This window comes from Oncorhynchus mykiss, chromosome 26 (genome assembly GCF_013265735.2).
Source record: "Oncorhynchus mykiss isolate Arlee chromosome 26, USDA_OmykA_1.1, whole genome shotgun sequence".
Classification (NCBI taxonomy): domain Eukaryota; kingdom Metazoa; phylum Chordata; class Actinopteri; order Salmoniformes; family Salmonidae; genus Oncorhynchus; species Oncorhynchus mykiss.
In genome coordinates, this window is record NC_048590.1 from 45,404,944 (window position 1) to 45,427,381 (window position 22,438).

Below are 22,438 nucleotides of genomic sequence, written 5' to 3' on the forward strand. Positions count from 1 at the left end.
TGCAACATGTGTTGTGAGACACCTCTGTATGCCTTTTCCATCCGTCCGTCCGTTCACCCCCAGTCTGTTTTTTTAGGTGATTGATTCCCCTGAGGTTAACTGTCCTCTTGGGGTCAGACTACAGTAGGTTGATAAGACGGTGAAAGGTGAGTGTTCAGCTAATACTTTAACTGGATTTCACAGCTAAGGCTAATTATTACACAACACACACACACACACACACACCATTTTTGTTCAGTGTCGCTGCTAAATGTGAATGTGGGATCTAATGACTACTTCACATTTGTTTTTCTGGAATGTAAAGTTGCAGGCTTTGTCTTGTTCATGTATCAGTGAGCACAGGTATGAGTTACACCGTGACCTGGGACACACACCTGAAGTTAATTCAATCCACTAAGTCAATTAATATATTAACTACAGGCAAACACTCTGAAACACATATACAAAGTGCTTGTTTAGGCTATTCAGTCATCTCAAATTGTTTAATGAATGAATACACTCAATTAATCCTAGCTATTTACCCACATACCAGGTCATTGGCATGTGGTATTCAGTGTTTAATGAATATATCCATATGCTTCAACATGAATCTACTCAGGTCGCTCTTGCAAAATAGATGTATTCCAATGAGACTGTCCTGGATTTAAACTAAGGTTGAATAAATACCAAGCAAATGAAACTTCATGTTAGCTTTGGTGAATTGTCTGATAAAGAGCAGAGGAAAATGTGGAGTGGGCAACATGAGGCTAATTAAATGACTTTGTGGTCTGAGTAGCTATACCCTCTTAGAAAAGGGTTATTCGGCTGTCCCGATAAGACAACCCTTTGAAGAACCCTTTTTGGTTCCAGATAGAATCATTTTGGTTCTAGGTATAACCCTTTTCAGTGTGGAGGGTCATCGGGTGACTTCACCAGTCATTAATATTGGTGAATTGTTAAATAATCCCCTCAAATATCCAAAGAATGGAATAGTACCTTATCTTGCCAGCAGCATACCACCCTGCATACCACTGATGGCTTGCTTCTGAAGCTAAGCAGTGTTGGTCCTGGTCAGTTCCTGGATGGGAGACCAGATGCTGCTGGAAGTGGTGTTGGAGGGCCAGTAGGAGGCACTCTTTCCTCTGGTCTAAAAAAAAATCCCAATCCCCCGGGGCAGTGATTGGGGCCACTGCCCTGTGTAGGGTGTTGTCTTTTGGATGGGACGTTAAATGGGTGTCCTGACTCTCTGAGGTCATTAAAGATCCCATGGCACTTATCGTAAGAGTAGGGGTGTTAACCCTGGAGTCCTGACTAAATTCCCAATCTGGCCCTCCAACCATCACGGTCACCTAATAATCCCCAGTTTACAATTGGCTCATTAATCCCCCTCCTCTCCCCTGTAACTATTCCCCAGGTCGTTGCTGCAAATGAGAACATGTTCTCAGTCAACTTACCTGGTAAAATAACGGATAAATAAACACGGGTTTTGACGCTTGATGCATCTTGATTTGTTCCCGCCTGTCTTGATTGGATTGCTTTATAACGGATCTAAAATATCGCCAAATGTTGCAATGTTGGGTTAATCCTCAAACTCTTTGACGTGGGCGCAAACCTGGTGTGTGGTCTCTGAGCGTGTTGAATTAATGGCTGTGGTAGATGACTTTACCATCGATTGAAATCAATTCAAGTTATTAATTGAAACTTCATAGACTACCTTTGAAGGACTTGGATCTGCTCAACCATGGGTCAGTCGCACAGTGAGCTAGACGACGAGGTGGCCCTCACACATATCCAGGAACTTTACCGAAAGTTCGCCAGCGAGTGTCCCAGTGGCAACCTGCATTTACACAAATTCAAGAAAATCTGGAATTAACAGCGATTCGATAGAGGATTCCGCATACATGGACAATGTGTTTCGATCGTTTGATGCAAACCATGTACGTTTTTAGGTACCTTTGTACTGATTTATTAAGCTAAGTATCTTCAGAGGAAGGGATCATGGACATCAGTAGGCTAGTAGACTTTGTCAGAAGCTGAGACAGTTGTATATTATAAAACGAGTCATTAATTGTGATAATATCTTGGTTATATAGCCTAGAGAAACACAACATTAAAGATATTAATTAAAGGTAAGCAGGTAGCCTAGCTGTTAATAGCTTTGGACCAGTAACCGAAAGGTCGCTAGCCTGGTTCAATCCCCGAGCCGGTGATATATATGTTGATGTGCCCTTGAGCAAGGCACTTAACCCTAATAGCAACTGCAAGTTGCTCTGGATAAGTGGCTCAAATATAAATGACTAAAATGTAAACGTCGGCCCTGGCTTCTACGCAGATTCTGTTTTGGATATCCCCGCGCGCTGTCCTTGGTGCTGAAACGCTCAACTATGTAACAACGTCACACAGAGATCCTCACCTACATCACATTCATTGGTGTTTAGTTTATTTAATTCCTTGTTTTTCCCTCTAAAATGATTTATTTATTTTGTCCATAGGACAACACACTAGACTTTATGGGGTATGTGGCAGCAGTGCACCTCGTTCTTAGAGGAAAGCTCGAGGACCGACTGAGGTCTTCTTTCAAATTTTATGACAGAGATGGAAACGGACACCTTGACAAAAAGGAGCTAAAACAAGTTGTCAAAGTAAGTGTATAGGGGTTTCATGTTTAGATGTGGTTTCTTTCTTATTATTTTGAAGTACCCTGAAGCTAAACAGCGTGTATGCTGCCAGAGACCCTTTCTGAACGTGATGTATGTAAACAATATACTGTGTATAATCCTCTCATAAATTGAGATGCCTCAACATTTTCCCATGCTAATTGTACTCCTTTTTAATGAACTGTGCATACCAAAACCACATAACCAGCAAGCCTAATTATATGTAGGGATATGACACTATACATTTGATATGATATGACATACAGCATATTGAGCCATTAAAAACACCTTTGTGTGTAGTGTACCATCATCTGCTTCAATCTAGACAAAATGTGTGTATGTACCCTGCTTCCACTCACCATAGTAAATACATGTTCTCATGTCTTCCTCTCTCTGCAGATCATCTACAATATCAAGAGGCCTGGGAACCCATCTGAAACGGAGAACCTGACCCCTGATCAAATCACTGACCGGATCTTTGACCTGGTGGATAAGAATAAAGATGGTAAGGTGGGAGGTGTCTGTCTATCAATAGAAATGTAGTATCTGGGTAGTATCTGTATTTGTGCAATCCACTCATTACATTGTGGGTGTATTAAGGAAATACTAAAACATTTCGGCTCTGCAAATGATGGTATATGCGCAGAGCCAGCAATGTTGAGATGACGAGAGCGCAAACATTTGTGCCCACCATTGGTGTGCGTGGTCTAAGAGCTCTATTTTCATGGCATCTGACCATAGCACCACCAGAAGTTTGCTGAACGGCATTGGTGCTTGGATCGGAACCGGTGCTAATAGTCATATGACACGAAAATAGAGGTATTTGACCTCGCTCACCAGCGGAGGGTTTTGCCTTCGAAAGTACAATGCATCTGCAGAAAATACCTCATCCCTACTGGTCCTGGGGAACGTTAAGGTCTCCGGACTTGAACCCCATTGACATCCTGTGGTTTGAATTGAAGAGGGCAGTCCATAAGCACAGACAGAAGAATGTCAAGGATCTGAAAGGATTCTGTGTGGAGGAATGGTCTAAGATCCTTCCCAATATGTTCTCCAACTCATAGTTTTTGTTATTGAAAAAGACAATAGCGTTATCCTCTCAAAGATGAGGTATTGAAAGGTTTTGAAAACAGGGGTGTGAATAAGTAAGACCCCTACCTTGTTGAGAAAAGAATATTGCTTGTTAAACAAAATTGCTTTCTCTGAGCAATTGTATTAAAATAATACAATTTACAAAATGTTCTCTAGCATACAATCTAGCTCAGTATTTGAAATATTTATTTTATACAGTAATTTTTGCTCACTTTTATCGAGGGTGTCAATCATTAAGGTACCGACTGTATATATAAACTGAGTGTACAAAACATTAAGAACACTTGCTCTTTTCATAACATAGCTTTCACCTGGTCAGTCTATGATTCCTTTTGGATGTCACTTGTTAAATCAACTTCAATCAATGTAGATGAAGGGAAGGAGACTGGTTAAAGAAAGATGGTTAAGCCTTGAGATAATTGAGACATGGATTGTGTCAAAATCTGCAACCCTGCTGGGTTTTTCAAGCTCAGCGGTTTCCCGTGTATGAAGAATGGTCCACCACCCAAAGGACATCCAGCCAACTTGACACAACTGTGGGAAGCATTGGAGTATTAGGTACACCCATCTAGTACTGGGTCGGATCCCCCTTTGCCTCCAGAACAGCCTGAATTCTTTAGGGCATGGAAACATTGCTCAATCGGTACTAAGGGACCTAACATGTGCCAGGAAAACATTCCCCACACCATTACACCACTGCCACCAGCCTGTACCATTGACACCAGCGCAGGATGGGGCCATGGACTCATGCTGCTTACGCCAAATCCTTACGCCAAATCCTGATCCCTGTTCCTGTAGCATCAGCATGATGGATTCATCGGACTAGGCAAAGTTTTTCCACTCCTCAATTGTCCAGTGATGGCGTGTCCACTGGAGCTTCTTCTTGTTATTAGCTGATAGCAGTAGAACCCGGTGTGGTCATCTGCTGCAGTAGCCCATCCGTGACAAGGACCGTTCTGCACACCACTGTTGTACTGTGCCGTTATTTGCCTGTTTGTGGCCTGCCTTTTAGCTTGCACGATTCATGCCATTCTCCTTCGACTTCTCATCAACGAGCTGTTTTCGCCCACATGATTGCCACTAACTGGTTGTTTTTCGCACAATTCTTGGTAAACCTTAGACACTGTTGTGCGTGAAAAGCCCAGGAGGCTGTCCGTTTCTGAGATACTGGAACCGGCGTGCCTGGCGCCGACGATCATACCACGCTCAAAGTCGCTTAGGTCACTTGTTTTGCCCATTCTAATGTTCAATCAAACAATAACCTGATGCCTGTCTGCCTGCTTTATATAGCAAGCCATGACCACGTGACTCAAAGTCTGTTGGAGCGTACCATTTTTGTGACCTGGGTGGTGTACCTAATAAACTGGTACTGATAAACTGATTGTGTATACGGTATATATGTACACTATATATCTATACACACATATATACAGGTATTCCTTTCATTCTCTATCTCTCCCGTTTTCAGGCCAGATTTCCCTGGAGGAGTTCCTGGATGGGGCTCAGAAGGACCAGTGGGTGCTGGACCAGCTTCAGCTGGACATAAGGCCCTGTGGGTGGTTCCTAGAATAGCAGAGGAATAATGTGGAGGAAGAACTGCAGAGGAAGAACAACAAGTGACCTTCAAGGGATTGGATTCCTACAATGATATTTGTAAGATATATAGACAATATATTGATATGGACAAAGGACAGAGCTATTAACAAAACACATGGTGCCATATCGTCTCTTCTGAGCCCTTACGGGAGTTGTAGCGATGAGACAAGATAGTAACTACTAACAATTGGATACCACGAAATTGGGGAGAAAAGAGGGTAAAAATTCCAAAATAAAACAAAAATAAACCTTCAAAGTTGGACCCTAGAAACCTAGATAAGCTCCCAAGTGGCGCAGCGATCTAAGGAACTGCATTTCACTGGTTCGAATCCAGGCTGTATCACAACCGGCCGTGATTGGGATCCAAAAGAGCGGTGCACAATTGGCTCAACGTCGTCCGTGTTTGGCCGGTGTAGGCCGTCATTGTAAATTAGAATTTGTTCTTAACTGACTTGTTTTTGAGGGGGAATTGATCCAAGGGCCTTCAAAAGGCCTAGTCGACAGTTGCCCATCCCCGGTGTTAATTTTTAAAAAATAAAGGTTAAATAAAAAAAATTAACACCGGGGATGGGCAACTGACCCCCTTTTGAAGGCCCTTAGATCAATTCCCCCCCCAAAACAGAATACAGCTTTGTAGTGAATTACAATTAATAAAATAAAACAGATAACAGAACAGTCTCAACAGCCAATTGTTGCATGATGAGCTCAGATTTTTTTGTGCCCCCCCATCATCAAAGTTGCCCATCCCTGGACTACACCAATGACTCACTGTATATATGAAGGGCTACACATACTGTACTTATAAAGATGATATACCTCGTCCTCCCTGATACGTACCTTATTCGTGGGCACGCGGACCTTGGGCACGCGCACGCAGCATCGCAGTAGGAGCGTCGTTGCGTCCCTTCGCTGTTTTTATTCACCTGACGAACATGGCCGCTGATGATTGAAGGATACCTCGGATCTCTTGTGATTTCTTAACTTGAGCAATAAACATGCGCCATTTGACGATTTCATTGTATAATATGTGAATGAACATCTTTATGAAGCGATAAATTGGGTAAGCGTTTGGGTTTTGCTGTCTGACAAGTGCAAGCAGCTGCTAATGCTAGCTAACGTTAGCAAAATTGTCAGCTGCCGACTGGCTTAGATAAGGTTCATAGCTGACATTAATTATATTATACTACTCATTAAGTAGCCTTTAGTTACATAGTGGAGGCAACGTTATAGAACATGTTTTGCATGCTGATGCATTTGGCATGCCAAGTCGAGCTGGCTAACGTAGCTAGCTAAAATGTAAATGGTCATGTTACATCAACGTTAGCTCCTGTGTCACAGGCTGAGTCGCGCTGGATAAGAGGGTCTGCTAAATGACAAATGTAAATGTAGTTAGCAAGTGTAAGCCAAATGAACAGAACAAGTACCTCCATTTCAGCTAGTTTACAATGGTTTGCGGACATGTACAAACACGTGAACAGTCAACCGGCTATCTTTCAAAGCCATTACTAACTACCATGCTATTAAGGATTTCCAAACCAGCAGCCAAAAGATGACTGTATATAACGTTACAATGGCGCAGTCAGCACCGACGTTACTAATAATGTCGTTGCTATCCAGCGGTGCCTGCGGCTGATAATGTAATAAACCTCGTAGGGCCAACCCTGCATTTTTCTGCTTGAGATTATTAACGTTGTTCTGTTACGGGCCAGTGGAACCGAGGAATGAGACAGGGAGGTTTGGGCAGCTGGGCACAGAGGGAGTGGCAGGACTTGCTGAATGCATGAGTGAACTGGTTTGGCCTGATTTTCTCCTGGCTGTATGTCATGTGACATGTGCGTCAAACAGCTAAGTGCTTTTGGCTGCCAGCATCTCAGGGCACTCAGTTAAATGACTGGCTTCCAGCCCTTGTTGTGCAATATAACAACTCGCCTTACCTGTCTAGATTGCAGAATCATAAACAACCCACTGCTCATTGTCATTAGTAGCAGCCAGAATTGAGTGATTCCTAACTCCTCTCCACTAACATGATCTCAAATCAAATTGTATTAGTCACATGTGCTGAATACAACAGGTGTAGTAGACCTTACAGTGAAATGTTTACTTATGAGCTCCCAACCAACAATGCAGTTTAAAAAAATATTAATAATAATAAGAAATAAAAGTAACAAGTAATTCAAGTGCAGCAATAAAATAACAATAGCCAGACTATATACAGGGGGGTACCGGTACAGAGTCAATGTGCGTGGGCACCGGTTACAGACCTGGGCCTGTATTGACAACGAGTCTCAGAGTGCTGATCTTGGATCAGTTTTAGGGGGGGTCCTTGATCAGCACTCCTACTCTGAAACGCTTTATCCCTGGCATGAAACAAGCTGTTCATGGAATAGGCTAGTCTGTGAGTGGGAACCAATGTAGCCTCACTGTGTTGCACTCGAAGGTGCAGAAGCCTAACACATGGGTGTATTCATTAGTCGGCGTCTCGCAACAGGGGGTGAATGTCTTATCTTAGTCTTGCGTTATGTCAGTTAGGCTATGGATCGACATCCTTTCACAAACGGGCTATTTGACACCCTAGTGTAGTTGTGAAAATTTAAAAGCAAACGGATTTGCTGTCACAAGAAGAAAACAAATAAAAACATTTTTTTAGAGTTAGCTTTAAAACATGTAAAAAAATCTACTATATGTAAGCTTGCATGCTTGTTTTCACTCATACATTCCACACTACTCACAATACCTAGGCTAGTATTGGGTCCTAGAGCCTGAGGAACCTCTTGGGGGACATTCCAACATTTCTGGGATATGTTTGGTGTTCACAAATTAATTATGTGGCACAGGCCTTCAAAAAGCCCCAGGATCTGAAACTGACATTGCTATGATTTTGTTGTTGTTGAAAACAGCCCTCAAGAAAGCTCAGTGACGCAACTTCTGATGCAAGACCTTCAGAGTTTCACTGAAGCTTGAATTTGATAGGCCACTTAAGTTTTAGCCTAGCTTCCAGCTAAGATGCATTTTAGTCATCGTTATCCCGAATTCCATTGAATGTCCTGTGTTAGTTGTCATGGTTATGTGTAGGGTAGCCTATTTGTTTAAATGCTTTGGTTGTGGACTAAATGTCCCTGTTGTTTATTTGACCCCAGGAAGTAGCACTCTAAACCATGCTGAAGTGGTTTTCCAATGAAGATGGCACTCCTGGCCAGGGAGTAAGTATTAAACCAGCATGTCTGTTTGTGAAGGAATGCACCTGTGCTATGTACATGTAGTATGCCCATTTGTGTATGTGTGTATACACGTGTGTGCAATGTCGTGTGTGTTCTTCCAAAGCCATCAGCCCATAACCCCATAGATGGGGGGGGGGGGATTAGGGAGAGTGCTGAGCACACAGCTTTTTACTGTGTGAGGATCAGAAATCGTACTTCCTGTAGTGAAGCCACAGCTACCCCTCCCCACACATCCGCCCCAATTCACGACAATCGACCCCTAACAACAACCCCATAGACTTTTCCTTTCAGTCCCTAGCCTAGCCCATTCTCCTTGTTCTTATCCCTTAGCTGTTTGTATAATACGTTTATTGGATTGGGGCTATGTTATTAGCTGAAACCTATCCAGTCCTCACACATCTAGAATCCCTCCATACATTACCATAGTGAAGACATGGAGCTGTCCCCCTGTGTATACCCCATCTCTTTCTCATCCATACCATGCCCTCCTCTGTTCCAGCGAAGGCTAGCTTTCTGTTTTCACTAACAGATTGTCTCTCTCTCCTTGTCTGTCTCTCCTCGTCGCTCTCCCCGTCTCGCTCTCCTCGTCTCGCTCTCCCCGTCTCGCTCTCCCCGTCTCGCTCTCCCCGTCTCGCCCTCCCCGTCTCGCCCTCCCCGTCTCGCCCTCCTCGTCTCGCTCTCCTCGTCTCGCTCTCCTCGTCTCGCTCTCCTCGTCTCGCTCTCCTCGTCTCTCTGTCCTCGTCTCGTTCTCCCCGTCTCGCTCTACCCGTCTCGCTCTCCCCGTCTCGCTCTCCCCGTCTCGCTCTCCTCGTCTCTCTTCTTTGCTCTCTCTCTCCTCGTCTCTCTCTCTCTTCTCGTCTCTCTCGCTCTCTCTCCTCGCCTCTCTCTCACCTTGTCTCGCTATCTGTGTCTTTCTCTTGTCTCTCTCTCTCTCTCCTCGTCTCTCTCTCTCCTCGTCTCTCTTGTCGTCTGTCTGTCTCCCTCTCCTGGCTCTCTACCATATCTCCCTCTCCCCCATCCTACCCTCGGTCCCCGGTCTCTCTCCAGGCGCTCGGCTCTCCCCAGGGTGGTGGTGGTGCTGGAGGAGGAGAAGGAGGCCAGGCAGCCCTGGTGGAGGTGGCGGAGCGGCTGGCCCAGACAGAGCAGCTGGTGGCCCAGCTGAAGGAGCTGATCCGTGAGAAGGATGGCTCGCTGCGCAACAAGGACGAGCAGCTCAAGGTACGTCCTGTGTGCTCCAGTTTGATGATGCTCCTAGACACTCTCCCGAAGGCCTAACCCTAACCATTAAGAGGTGAACATTTTTAAACTGACCGTAGATCAGGTCTTACCAACTGCAACATTGTGGCCTAAAGGCCTAAAGCCACCGGGATTGGTGATGGACAAAGTAGAGGCATTTATCAGAAAGCGCAATGCAAACACGGCCACGGCAGAGTGAGGCCCATATGCTGTCAGTTTGTTTTTAATTCAAGACAATAGAACCACTCATCCTGTTTCAATGGCAGGGAGTGGTTTAGTTACTTTTGTCTATTCATTTACAAGTCAAAGTCCACTTGTGCTGCACAGAGTGCTGACACCATTTCTGCATCCCAAATGTCACCCTATTCCCTGTATAGTTCACTACTGGGCCCTGGTCAAAAGATGTGCAATATATAGGGATTTGATGGGCCCTGGTTAAAAGATGTGCAATATATAGGGATTTGATGGACCCTGGTTAAAAGTAGTGCACTATATGGGGATTAGATGGGCCCTGGTCAAAAGTAGTGCACTATATAGGGAATAGATGGGCCCTGGTCAAAAGTATTGCACTACATAGGGAATAGAGTGCAATTTGGGATGCACCCCATGTCTACAAGAGGGCTGCTGAGGAATTTACAACCAATTAATTTTGTCCAATTGAAACATTGTGGTCTCTGCTGATACTACAGCCATAGCTTAGTCTACCTGAGAGGCTCCATAGATAGACTATATAGTAAAACAGGATTGGAGTCCACAGGGAATAGTATAGACTACTATCGCTAACTCACAGTCCAACCAAGGTGCATGAATAAAGAAACAGACTGGCTAATATGTGAGAGGTGTTCAGGCAGTCTGAGATCACAGCACAGTGCATCACATAAAAAAACAGCTCACAAACTCAGTGTCCATATGGCCTTTTAAAGGCACAGTTAGCCCAAATGAGCTTTTACAGTTATGCTTATTAAGACGATGCTAAAGACACGATAACTCCAAAGAGTAGGCTACCCCTCCATATCGGAGCAAGACATACATTGAATGTGTGACATCCCTAGCTTTAACTAAAGGTACCATGTCTACCCCTCCCCCCTCCTAATTTTCTACACAGGCAGAGAAGGAGGCGTGCGAGGCCAAGCTGTCCAAGATGCGTCTCCAGAACAAAGCCAAGGTCACCTCCCTCAGCGCCCAGCTGGAGGAGCTGAAGAAAGGAGGTGCTGCCGGGAGTGGAGCTGGGGGCCAGGGGACTCCCACCCACAGTAAGAAGGTAACACGCTCACACACACGCATGCACATATGTTTTCACGTACACACGCAGACAGACGGACAGACAGGCACACCCATCCAAGTTCAGTGAGCAATAGCAACAGGAAACCACAGTAACCCTTCTGACCTTTGACCCTGTTTTTCCCTGCATGTGACCCCTGTAGGGAGGTGCAGAGGGAAGCGAGCAGGCCAGCCGTGGGAAGATCCTCCTCCTTAGGAAGAAGGTGGAGGAGCTGGAGCATCAGCTGTCACAGAGAGATGAGGAACTGGAAGTCAAGGTACTACCTACACCCTCACCAAAATCTCATCTATTCCCTTTTAGAATGCATTTTGAGGCAGAAAAATGTGAAGGAAGTTCAAAGGGGTTTAAACTTTCTATAGGCACTGTACATGCATTCCTATGAGCATTCATACTAGCTTTATAATGCCTTATGAAATGTGGTTTGGTTTAGGGAATGTACACATTTGCAGTTTAAAGCTTAGTTGCTATATACGGTGCATTTGGAAAGTATCCAGACCCCTAGACTTTTTCCACAATTTGTTACGTTACAGCCTTATTCTAAAATTGATTAAAAATAATTTTTCGCTCATCAATCTACACACAATACCCCATAATGACAAAGCAAAAACAGGTTTTTAGACATTTCTGCACATTTATACAACATAAAAACTAAAATATTACAGACCCTTTACTCAGTACTTTGTTGAAGCATCTTTGGCAGCGATTAGACTCAGGTCTTCTTGGGTATGACACTACAAGCTTGGCACACTTGTATTTGTGGAGTTTCTCCCATTCTTCTCTGCAGATCCTCTCAAGCTCTGTCAAGTTAGGTGGGAAGCGTCACTGCACAGCTATTTCCAGGTCTCTCCAAAGATGTTCGATTGGGTTCAAGTCCGGGCTCTGGCTGGCCCACTCAAGGACATTGAAAGACTTGTCCTGAAGCCACTCCTGCGTTGCCTGTGTGCTTAGGGTTATTGATATGCTGGAGGTGAACCTTCGCCCCAGTCTGAGGTCCTGAGCGCTCTGGAGCAGGTTTTCATCAAGGATCTCTCTGTACTTTTCTCCGTTCATCTTTCCCTCGATCCTGACTAGTCTCCCAGTCCCTGCCGCTGAAAAACATCCCCACAGCATGATGCTGTCACCACCATGCTTCATCGTAGGGATGGTGCCTTATTTGTTCCAAACGTGACGCTTGGCATTCAGGCTAAATAGTTCAATCTAGGTTTCATCAGACCAGAGAATCTTTTTTTCTCATGGTCAGAGTCCTTTAGATGCCTTTTGGCAGCTCCTAGCAGGCTGTCATGTGCTTTTTACTGAAGTGGCTTCCGTCTGGCCACTCAACCATAAAGGCCTGATTGGTGGAGTGCTGCAGAGATGGTTGTCCTTCTGGAAGGTTCTCCCATCTCCACAGAGGAACTCTGGTGCACTGTCAGCGTGACCATCGGGTTCTTGGTCACCTCCCTGACCAAGGCCCATCTCCCGATTGCTCAGTTTACCCGGGCGGCCAGCTCTAGGAAGAGTCTTGGTGGTTCCAAACTTCTTCCATTTTTAAGAATGATGGAGGCCACTGTGTTCTTAGGGACATTCAATGTTGCAGAAATGTTTGACCTCATGGTTTGGTTTTTGCTTTGACATACACTGTCAACTGTTGGACCTTATATAGACAGGTGTGTGCCTTTTCAAATCATGCTCAATCAATTGAATTTCCCACAGGTGGACTCCATTCAAGTTGTAGAAACATCTCAAGGATGAACAATGGAAATTTTGATTCAACATTTTAATTTTGAGTCTCATAGTAAAGGGTCTGAATACTTATGTAAATAAGGTTTTAGAATAAGGCTGTAAAGTAAAAAAATGTTGAAAAAGGGAAGGGGCCTGAATCCTTTCCCAATGCAGTGTACATACACAAACAATACACAAATACATAAATACTGTGTTCCTAAGCTAAGGCCATGACAATACTGTTAGTGTTCCAGTGGACTTTAGTGTGTCACAACTAAAACATTCCACAGTAAACATGCTTTAATACTCTGTGTATGAGTTGTATAGAACATGGCTTTCGTCAATCCAGTGTGATTGTGAACTAACTTTTTTAAAACAACCCTTTATTTTTTTGCCTACATAACTGTAGTAACAAGAGAATGTCACCACTCCAAATAGAAACATCACCTTGTTCCTGAGCAGAAAGCCCAGGTCCATGTTTCCTTAGCCAGCGGACAGATAAGGGAAGCCAAAATCCTCCTGCAAGGATGTGAGGAATGAGTTGGCGTAGTGTTATTATCTCCTGCAAGGTGCCCTCAGGCCACAGCTAACATGGGTCCTGTTCATTAGGCACCAAGTGCAAGAAAACGGACTGGAACAGAGAAGTACTGCCTGGACTTGTTTTCTGTGCAAACCGTTTTGTTACGTCATGCCCTAATGAATGTGACTGAGGTGTTTTCCTCCATCCTCTTATCTACGAAGTCATTTTTCCTACTAGGCCTATTCAGAATGTCTCACAGTGCTCAGCTCTCGTTTCCTTAACTATGGGAATGTTCATGTCCCATGGCTATGTTTTTAAACAGTGTGGCCTTGTCAGTGAGATATGAGGGGTTGTGTCCTAGAGTTTAGAAAATTGTATTTTAGTGTCACTCCACAATGATAAAAAATACAGATTTTTCAAACCACAATGTGGACCACTCAGTTTTGAGACACTAAAAACAATCCTAGTCAAACATGGTAGAGGCATCATCTATAATGCATTACATCATCTATACACATGTATGCATAAACAGAAAACGATGTACAGTAGACAGTTGGGCCCTTATAAAGACATGTCTCCTTTGGAGGATAAGGTGGTGTGCTTTATTCATATTATTACCTGATAACATGTAATACAATTTATCATTTTCATCTAGACCCAGGTCAATCCATTTTTAGGTCAATCCATCCCAGGTCAATCCATTTTTAGGTCAATCCATCCCAGGTCAATCCATTTTTAGGTCAATCCATCCCAGGTCAATCCATTTTTAGGTCAATCCATCCCAGGTCAATCAATTTTTAGGTCAATCCATTTTTAGGTCAATCCATTTTAGGTCAATCCATTTTTAGGTCAATCCATTTTAGGTCAATCCATTTTTAGGTCAATCCATCCCAGGTCAATCCATTTTTAGGTCAATTCATCCCAGGTCAATCCATCTTAGGTCAATCCATCCCAGGTCAATCCATTTTTAGGTCAATCCATCCCAGGTCAATCCATTTTTAGGTCAATTCATCCCAGGTCAATCCATCTTAGGTCAATCCATCCCAGGTCAATCCATTTTTAGGTCAATCCATTTTTAGGTCAATCCATCTTAGGTCAATCCATTTTTAGGTCAATCCATCCCAGGTCGATCCATCCCAGGTCGATCCATCCCAGGTCGATCCATCCCAGGTCGATCTTGTAACCAAGGCCTACACTGTTACGTAGAGAATAGGTGTTTAGTTATGTTTGTGGTTCAGGTTGCTTTGTCCATCAAGTGTGTATGTATAGTGTGTTTGTCTTTTCATACTTAGTTGTACCTGATCCAGTATCTTCAAGGTGTTTGGTGGAAAATTCTCAAAATTGTGTGTGAATGAGTATATATTTTTTGTGTTTGAGTGTTGTTGTGTCTACTGTGTCTGTGTGTGAATGAGTATATATTTTTAGTGCTTGAGTGTTGTTGTGTGTGTGAGTGAGTATATTTTTTGTGTTTGAATTTTGCTGTGTGTGTGAATGAGTATATATTTTTTGTGTTTGAGTGTTTACGGTGTGTGTGCACCGATGTGCATCTGACCCATGCCCACGTCTTTCCCTCTACCAGTCACGAGAGCTGGAGGCCCAGAGGCAGCGTGGTGCGGACATGGACGCCATGCTGGTGGAGCGAAACAGGAAGCTGTCAGAGAAGGAGGCCTACATAGTCCACCTGCAGACTGGCATGGCCACCGGAGAGCAGACGGCCACGCCTCCAGCCCAACCCGACACGGAGCTCATGGTAAATACAAATTCCAGAAGCTTTATTGTCTTTGAAATATACATCACATGGACAAATTGGCACGACCCAACAATGATGCTTCTGCTATTGGGACACTACGGATTTCAGAGAGATGTTGGGGGTACCAGAAACAGTAGTCACCAGCCCTGGTCCTGGAGATACATGGGGTGTGACCAGCACAGTCATATTATTCTTGACCTCATGCACACAATCTAACACGAGGTATCCCACCACACAATCTAATACGAGGTATCTCACCACACAATCTAATACGAGGTATCTCACCACACAATCTAATACGAGGTATCCCACCACACAATCTAATACGAGGTATCTCACCACACAATCTAACACGAGGTATCTCACCACACAATCTAATACGAGGTATCTCACCACACAATCTAATACGAGGTATCCCACCACACAATCTAATACGAGGTATCCCACCACACAATCTAATACGAGGTATCTCACCACACAATCTAATACGAGGTATCTCACCACACAATCTAACACGAGGTTTCTCACCACACAATCTAATATAAGGTATCCCACCACACAATCTAACACGAGGTATCCCACCACACAATCTAATACGAGGTATCCCACCACACAATCTAATATGAGGTATCCCACCACACAATCTAACACGAGGTATCCCACCACACAATCTAATACGAGGTATCCCACCACACAATCTAACACGAGGTATCCCACCACACAATCTAATACGAGGTTTCTCACCACACAATCTAACACGAGGTATCTCACCACACACCACACAATCTAATACGAGGTATCACACTACACAATCTAATACGAGGTTTCTCACCACACAATCTAATATGAGGTTTCTCACCACACAATCTAATACGAGGTATCTCACCACACAATCTAATACAAGGTATCCCACCACACAATCTAATACAAGGTTTTTGGGTGGTTTTCCAGGCATTGCCGGAGGAGAGCGGAGCGGGCTCCCTGGCGGAGCTGCAGCTGCTGGTCCTAAGTCTGACCAGGAAGGTGGGCGAGGGTGATGAACGTTACAGCCTGCTGCAGGAGCAGACTGAGAGCCTCAAAGAGCTCCTAGTCACAGAAAAGGCCGCCTTCGAGGACAAGGAGAACATGTACAAGCAAAACGTAGGTTATGGTGAAAAATCACAGATTTCGCAGATGTGATTTTTTTTAACGTGATTTATCAGCAAATCTGTTTGACTTTAGATTACAAGAGATGTACTATTTTTTAAATCATCACATTTATCGTCACATTTATTAATGACAGATAAACATTAAAACAAAAACAAAACACCCAGTTACAACTCAACTCCTCCCCCGTCCCTGTAAAATCAGCTTTTTCATGTTTTCTGTGTCTTGGCCAATCACATCACTGTTCACCTCATCAGCTGAAGAAATCGCAAATGCTCTATTTCCCTGTCAGACCAGCCGTGACCAGCCGTGTATTCAAGCTTCCCTGTCAGACCAGCCGTGACCAGCCGTGTATTCAAGCTTCCCTGTCAGACCAGCCGTATATTCAAGCTTCCCTGTCAGACTAGCCGTGACCAGCCGTGTATTCAAGCTTCCCTGTCAGACCAGCTGTGTATTCAAGCTTCCCTGTCAGACCAGCCGTGACCAGCCGTGTATTCAAGCTTCCCTGTCAGACCAGCTGTGTATTCAAGCTTCCCTGTCAGACCAGCCGTGTATTCAAGCTTCCCTGTCAGACCAGCCGTGTATTCAAGCTTCCCTGTCAGACCAGCCGTGTATTCAAGCTTCCCTGTCAGACCAGCCGTGTATTCAAGCTTCCGTCAGACCAGCTGTGACCAGCCATGTATTCAAGCTTCACAAATGTCTTCTGAATGAACTATCGTTTCAGATCCAGACGTTTAAAGACATCATTCTGCAGAAAGACAACAAGCTAATGGAGGTCAACCAGATGCATGAGCAGGAGCTCTTCAAGTTGGCCGCCAAGTCTGACGCCAGTGCTGATCTGGAACAGGTAAACTAGACTAGAGGATTTACCACTGTTACTTTTGTTTTACCATTAAAATGACCAGTAAAATCTACTATGAACCCACTTTAAATTGTCCTTATTCCGTGAAGTTACTCTATTCATTCTGAACTCTGTAACCCGGCTGCATGCTAGCTGTAGATACACTATAGATTATTCTATCTTAGGTCATTGGAAGGAACATTCTGTTTCAAAACAGTTATACATCCAGCGAATTGTACCAAAAGTGAAACATTTCCAGTTACAACATGCAATGTCCTAGTGTGACCACAAGATCAAGTTGTGATATACAGTATCACTGCTGTGCACCGTGGGTAGTGTAGTTGCTGACATGGCTGTCTGTCCTCCCCAGCTCCTGAAGGCTCTGAAACAGAAACTACATGAGAAGGAGGAGGTGCTGCAGGGTAAAAACCAGGTGATTGATGTCCTCCAGGGGGAGGTGGACTCCAGAGACCAGCAGATCAAGGTGAGGGGTTATTTAAATAGGTCAAACTTTATTTAAGGTGAACTATCCCTTTAAGGGGTCCTCTTTGTGTCTCAGGTGGAGCATGGCGCTTGCACCGCCTGGACCAGGGGGTTTGTTTCCCGCTGGGGCCACCCATATGAAGAATGTATGCACACATGACTGTACACTGTTAACACTGTCACTTTGGATAAAAACTTCTGCTAAAAGGCATATATTATGATATATTATAAGGAACCACATGGGTGTTAACAGCTATACCCATTGGAAGGGTGGGCCACAACAATATGGACTAAGTTCCAATTCTCTTTCTTTCTCCCAAAGTGTGTGTCCACTTCCAAACCTTCCTGCATACATTTAACAATGACGAGAACTCTCTCCAGACTACTCTTACATCATTCCAATGCTATTAGATCCCTTACAGGGAGTGTGCAAGTGCACACTACTAGGAAGAGGGTGGAGAATCAAGGATACAGTCTTGGTGATGGCTACTACTATAATGAATAATAATTTGGTTGGTGCTTATATTTGTCCTATTTCATACACATACAAGTGTGTATTAATACGCCTGTGTGAATTCTAAATGTGTTTTTTGCGTATCCCATCTCTCCGGACACCCTCGGAGAGTGGCGTGACGGCCAGGGTCTGCCACTATCAACGGTGACCCTGGACTAATTAACTTCAGATGAGGGAGACCAATCCCCTTATGATGGAATCTCTCTCGCGACAACCCTAGCTTAGAACAGTGATCACCAATTGTCCCTCCTTCCCTCATCCATCCCTCTCTATCCCCTCCTCCTGCTCTACCCTCATCCCTCCTTTTCTCTCCCAGGACCTTGTGGAGCGGGCGCGGCGGCTGCAGGTGGAGCGCGAGAGCCTCGGGTCCAAGATGGAGGCTGAGAAGCACGTGATGCGGGCTCAGCTGCGTGACCTCTTGGAGAAGCATCAGGGCGAGCTGCGCCGTGCCGCCGAGTGCCACGAGGCCCAGCTGGCCGAGCGGGAGCAGGCACTTCGCGGGCAGCTACAGGAGGAGCTGGGAAGGACCCCTGTCGCCGAGCTTCAGACCCAAACGCAAGCAGGGAGCGGCGGGGATTCTCCAGCCACGGCCCAGAGGATGAACGAGCTGGAAGGTAGGTAGTCGGTACAGGTGTGGACAGATACACACACATTCTGCAGACCATAGGATGCTTATATAATGTTGATGGGCTTCCTGGGATGTTAAGCTCTTCTTCAGGTCTTGTGAAGATCTCATGATCTGCTTTTCTCCTGTCACTCTCCTTTCTCTCTCTGACTCCCCCCCTTCTTTCTCTCTCTGTCTCCCCACCTTCTTTCTCTCTCTGTCTCCCCCCTTCTTTCTCTCTCTGTCTCCCCCCCTTCTTTCTCTCTCTGTCTCCCCCCCTTCTTTCTCTCTCTGTCTCCCCCCCTTCTTTCTCTCTCTGTCTCCCCACCTTCTTTCTCTCTCTGTCTCCCCACCTTCTTTCTCTCTCTGTCTCCCCCCCTTCTTTCTCTCTCTGTCTCCCCCCCTTCTTTCTCTCTCTGTCTCCCCCCCTTCTTTCTCTCTCTGTCTCCCCCCCTTCTTTCTCTCTCTGTCTCCCCCCCTTCTTTCTCTCTCTGTCTCCCCACCTTCTTTCTCTCTCTGTCTCCCCACCTTCTTTCTCTCTCTGTCTCCCCCCCTTCTTTCTCTCTCTTTCTTCCCCCCTTCTTTCTCTCTCTGTCTCCCCCCTTCTTTCTCGTCTCTCGCAGCACAAGCCAAGCTGAAATCTGAGGAGGCCAGTAAATCGGAAGCCAAGTTCCTAAAGATAAAAGCCTGGTCAAAGTCTCGTATTCGACAGCTGGAGGACGAGCTGAGGAAAAGCCAGGTAAGAGATCCAGTTATATCTAGCAAACTAATTGTAACATTTTAAATAGGCGGGATGAGTACATTTATAATCAGCAGCGTGATGATCAATGTTATAACTTTTCTGTAACAATGGTCTGTGAGAAGAGGGCAATTATTTTAGCAGAGTTTAATTCAGAGCTCCCATCTATTTAGACTTCTATGATTAGTATGCTCAGAGGGCACGTGTCTTTGGGAGAGCGAAAATGTTGCCCTGAATGTCGTACACGTTTAGTCTCATTCAAGAACCAGACATGTTGCGCTGAGCTTCCCTTGACCTGTGAACTTTGACCCTCCTCCTAGTCTGGCAGAGTGGGCCCTGACGTGACGTCCCTGCGTAGCCGCGTCACGGATCTGGAGGAGGAGCGGGAGGAGACGCTGTGGAAGCTGGAGCAGTACGACGAGATCAAGGCCAAGAACGGTGAGGAGAGTCTTCAACTATCATCAATCACCTGACTACACTTATCTGGACCATGGTGTAATGAACTTAACACTTACAAAACTAGCTAGCACGTTATCTTATTGTGGACTTCTCCTTGGTGTTATCATTTATAACTCTTTAAAAAATGATGTGTTAATTGGGTATTTAGCAAACACCCCACCCCTCTTTTGTCTAGCGTTTTTGGAGAATTTAGCAACGCTAGAAAAAAAAGCATTTTATTTTTTTATTTTTTTATTTTACCTTTATTTAACCAGGCAAGTCAGTTAAGAACAAATTCTTATTTTCAATGACGGCCTAGGAACAGTGGGTTAACTGCCTGTTCAGGGGCAGAACGACAGATTTGTACCTTGTCAGCTCGGGGATTTGAACTTGCAACCTTCCGGTTACTAGTCCAACGCTCTAACCACTAGGCTACCCTGCCGCCCCTTTTCAAAGTGAAAAGGGTTTTATTTTCTCTTTAACAAAAGGCTTTTCTACTGCAGATGTTCTCTGTACTGAAACTAATCTCTGTGTCGTCTGGTGAGGATTTACAAGAGGTTTGAAGACCATCTAAATGAGCAACGGCTCCCCATGTTTACAAGTGATCTGTTTCAGCCTTGTACATCTGTATGTTATTTTGGTCGCTTGTTCTGTTTGATCTTTGTCAATGTACCTTCAGCGTGTTATTCAGAATCTGTTTACATTGTGTTCTGTCTCTAACATGTCCTCTGTCCTCCTGTAGATGTACTGGAGGAGGTTAACATGTCCTCTGTCCTCCTGTAGATGTACTGGAGGAGGTTAACATGTCCTCTGTCCTCCTGTAGATGTACTGGAGAAGGTTAACATGTCCTCTGTCCTCATGTAGATGTGCTGGAGGAGGTTAACATGCCCTCTGTCCTCCTTTAGATGTACTGGAGGAGGTTAACATGTCCTCTGTCCTCATGTAGATGTGCTGGAGGTGGTTAACATGTCCTCTGTCCTCATGTAGATGTGCTGGAGGAGGTTAACATGTCCTCTGTCCTCCTGTAGATGTACTGGAGGAGGTTAACATGTCCTCTGTCCTCCTGTAGATGTACTGGAGAAGGTTAACATGTCCTCTGTCCTCATGTAGATGTGCTGGAGGAGGTTAACATGCCCTCTGTCCTCCTTTAGATGTACTGGAGGAGGTTAACATGTCCTCTGTCCTCATGTAGATGTGCTGGAGGTGGTTAACATGTCCTCTGTCCTCATGTAGATGTGCTGGAGGAGGTTAACATGTCCTCTGTCCTCCTGTAGATGTACTGTAGGAGGTTAACATGTCCCCTGTCCTCATGTAGATGTACTGGAGGAGGTTAACATGTCCTCTGTCCTCATGTAGATGTTAACATGTCCTCTGTCCTCCTGTAGATGTACTGGAGGAGGTTAACATGTCCTCTGTCCTCATGTAGATGTGCTGGAGGTGGTTAACATGTCCTCTGTCCTCATGTAGATGTACTGGAGGAGGTTAACATGTCCTCTGTCCTCATGTAGATGTGCTGGAGGAGGTTAACATGTCCTCTGTCCTCATGTAGATGTGCTGGAGGTGGTTAACATGTCCTCTGTCCTCATGTAGATGTGCTGGAGGTGGTTAACATGTCCTCTGACATTATGTAGATGTTAACATGCCCTCTGACCTTATGTAGATGTTAACATGTCCTCTGACCTTATGTAGATGTTAACATGCCCTCTGACCTTATGTAGATGTTAACATGTCCTCTGTCCTCCTGTAGATGTACTGGAGGCCAAGCTGGTGGTGTACGAGGAGCAGCAGAGGAAGATGGCCTCCGACCTGGAGCAGGTCACCAAGAGAGCCGCCTCTCAGGTCAGAGTTCAAACCCCACCAGACGGTACCCCCAACATGCACTGCAACGAGGAAGTACCACCTACATCCCGGCATGCAGTGCAGTAGTGGTATCGAGTCATGATACTTGATACTCAATGTTGGGGAAACCAGTGAGGGGTAGATGGGTTCATCTATGGATGCATGCCTTGACTGTCACTCAAGGTTTCCATTAACCAGTAATCGCCGGCTTTACCCCCCCATCTGGTAATTGAAGCGCGTTTTACATTCACCAATCAAGTGCATAGGCAGGCTTCAGCATGTCCCACACCACTTTGCAATGAGCTGGAAGCAGTATGCATTTTGCAGATGTATACTTAATTGTTTGAAACCTGAATGTTTTGCTTCATATTGTGAGGCATGTCTTACCTTGCATCAAAGTAGCCTAAAGTATTTTAGAAAGACTTCCTTATGCCATTGAAACCAGCAGCCTGTTTCTCTCATCTTCTATTGGTTTTCAAATCAACTTTGTTTCATTGACCAGTTGCCAAACTTCAACCCTCGTCATATTAGCAGCCCGTGCTAGTTGTTGCATCATTAGATCTCCCTGCTAAATGTTTTATCTCTGTCTCATGAACTTGCTGTCTGATGCGGTCCGTTAATTGCATTAGGGAACAAACATTCGCCTGTAGCCTACTGCCTTGTGCGCGTTGCTGCACTTCTAATGTGAAGAAATAATAGTTTATCAACATTTCAAGCTAAATGTTCTGATCTGTTGCATCATCCTCATTGCTTTTTAACGTTTTTTTGATGTATCCTAGTCCTACTTGTTGTAGGATTTTGG

At 44.8% G+C, this 22,438-nt stretch overlaps 1 protein-coding gene and 1 pseudogene across 4 annotated transcripts in view; both read left to right on the top strand.

The window, feature by feature from the left end:
* Window positions 1-1,720: 1,720 nt before the first annotated feature.
* Window positions 1,721-5,810, top strand: LOC110506185 (annotated as a pseudogene).
* Window positions 5,811-6,217: 407 nt separating this feature from the next.
* LOC110506186 (golgin subfamily B member 1) overlaps window positions 6,218-22,438 on the top strand; it is a 63,416-nt gene continuing 47,195 nt past the window's right edge. For all 4 annotated transcript variants that reach the window (XM_036963556.1, XM_036963557.1, XM_036963558.1 and 1 more), the window contains exons 1-13: window positions 6,218-6,384; window positions 8,462-8,524; window positions 9,590-9,760; window positions 10,884-11,039; window positions 11,203-11,316; window positions 14,861-15,031; window positions 15,983-16,171; window positions 16,902-17,024; window positions 17,389-17,502; window positions 18,332-18,629; window positions 19,243-19,358; window positions 19,679-19,796; window positions 21,545-21,636. In XM_036963556.1, the coding sequence (XP_036819451.1) occupies window positions 8,480-8,524; window positions 9,590-9,760; window positions 10,884-11,039; window positions 11,203-11,316; window positions 14,861-15,031; window positions 15,983-16,171; window positions 16,902-17,024; window positions 17,389-17,502; window positions 18,332-18,629; window positions 19,243-19,358; window positions 19,679-19,796; window positions 21,545-21,636 (1,707 nt within the window). In that variant the 5' untranslated portion in view covers window positions 6,218-6,384; window positions 8,462-8,479. The remainder of the gene's footprint in view (window positions 6,385-8,461; window positions 8,525-9,589; window positions 9,761-10,883; window positions 11,040-11,202; window positions 11,317-14,860; window positions 15,032-15,982; window positions 16,172-16,901; window positions 17,025-17,388; window positions 17,503-18,331; window positions 18,630-19,242; window positions 19,359-19,678; window positions 19,797-21,544; window positions 21,637-22,438) is intronic.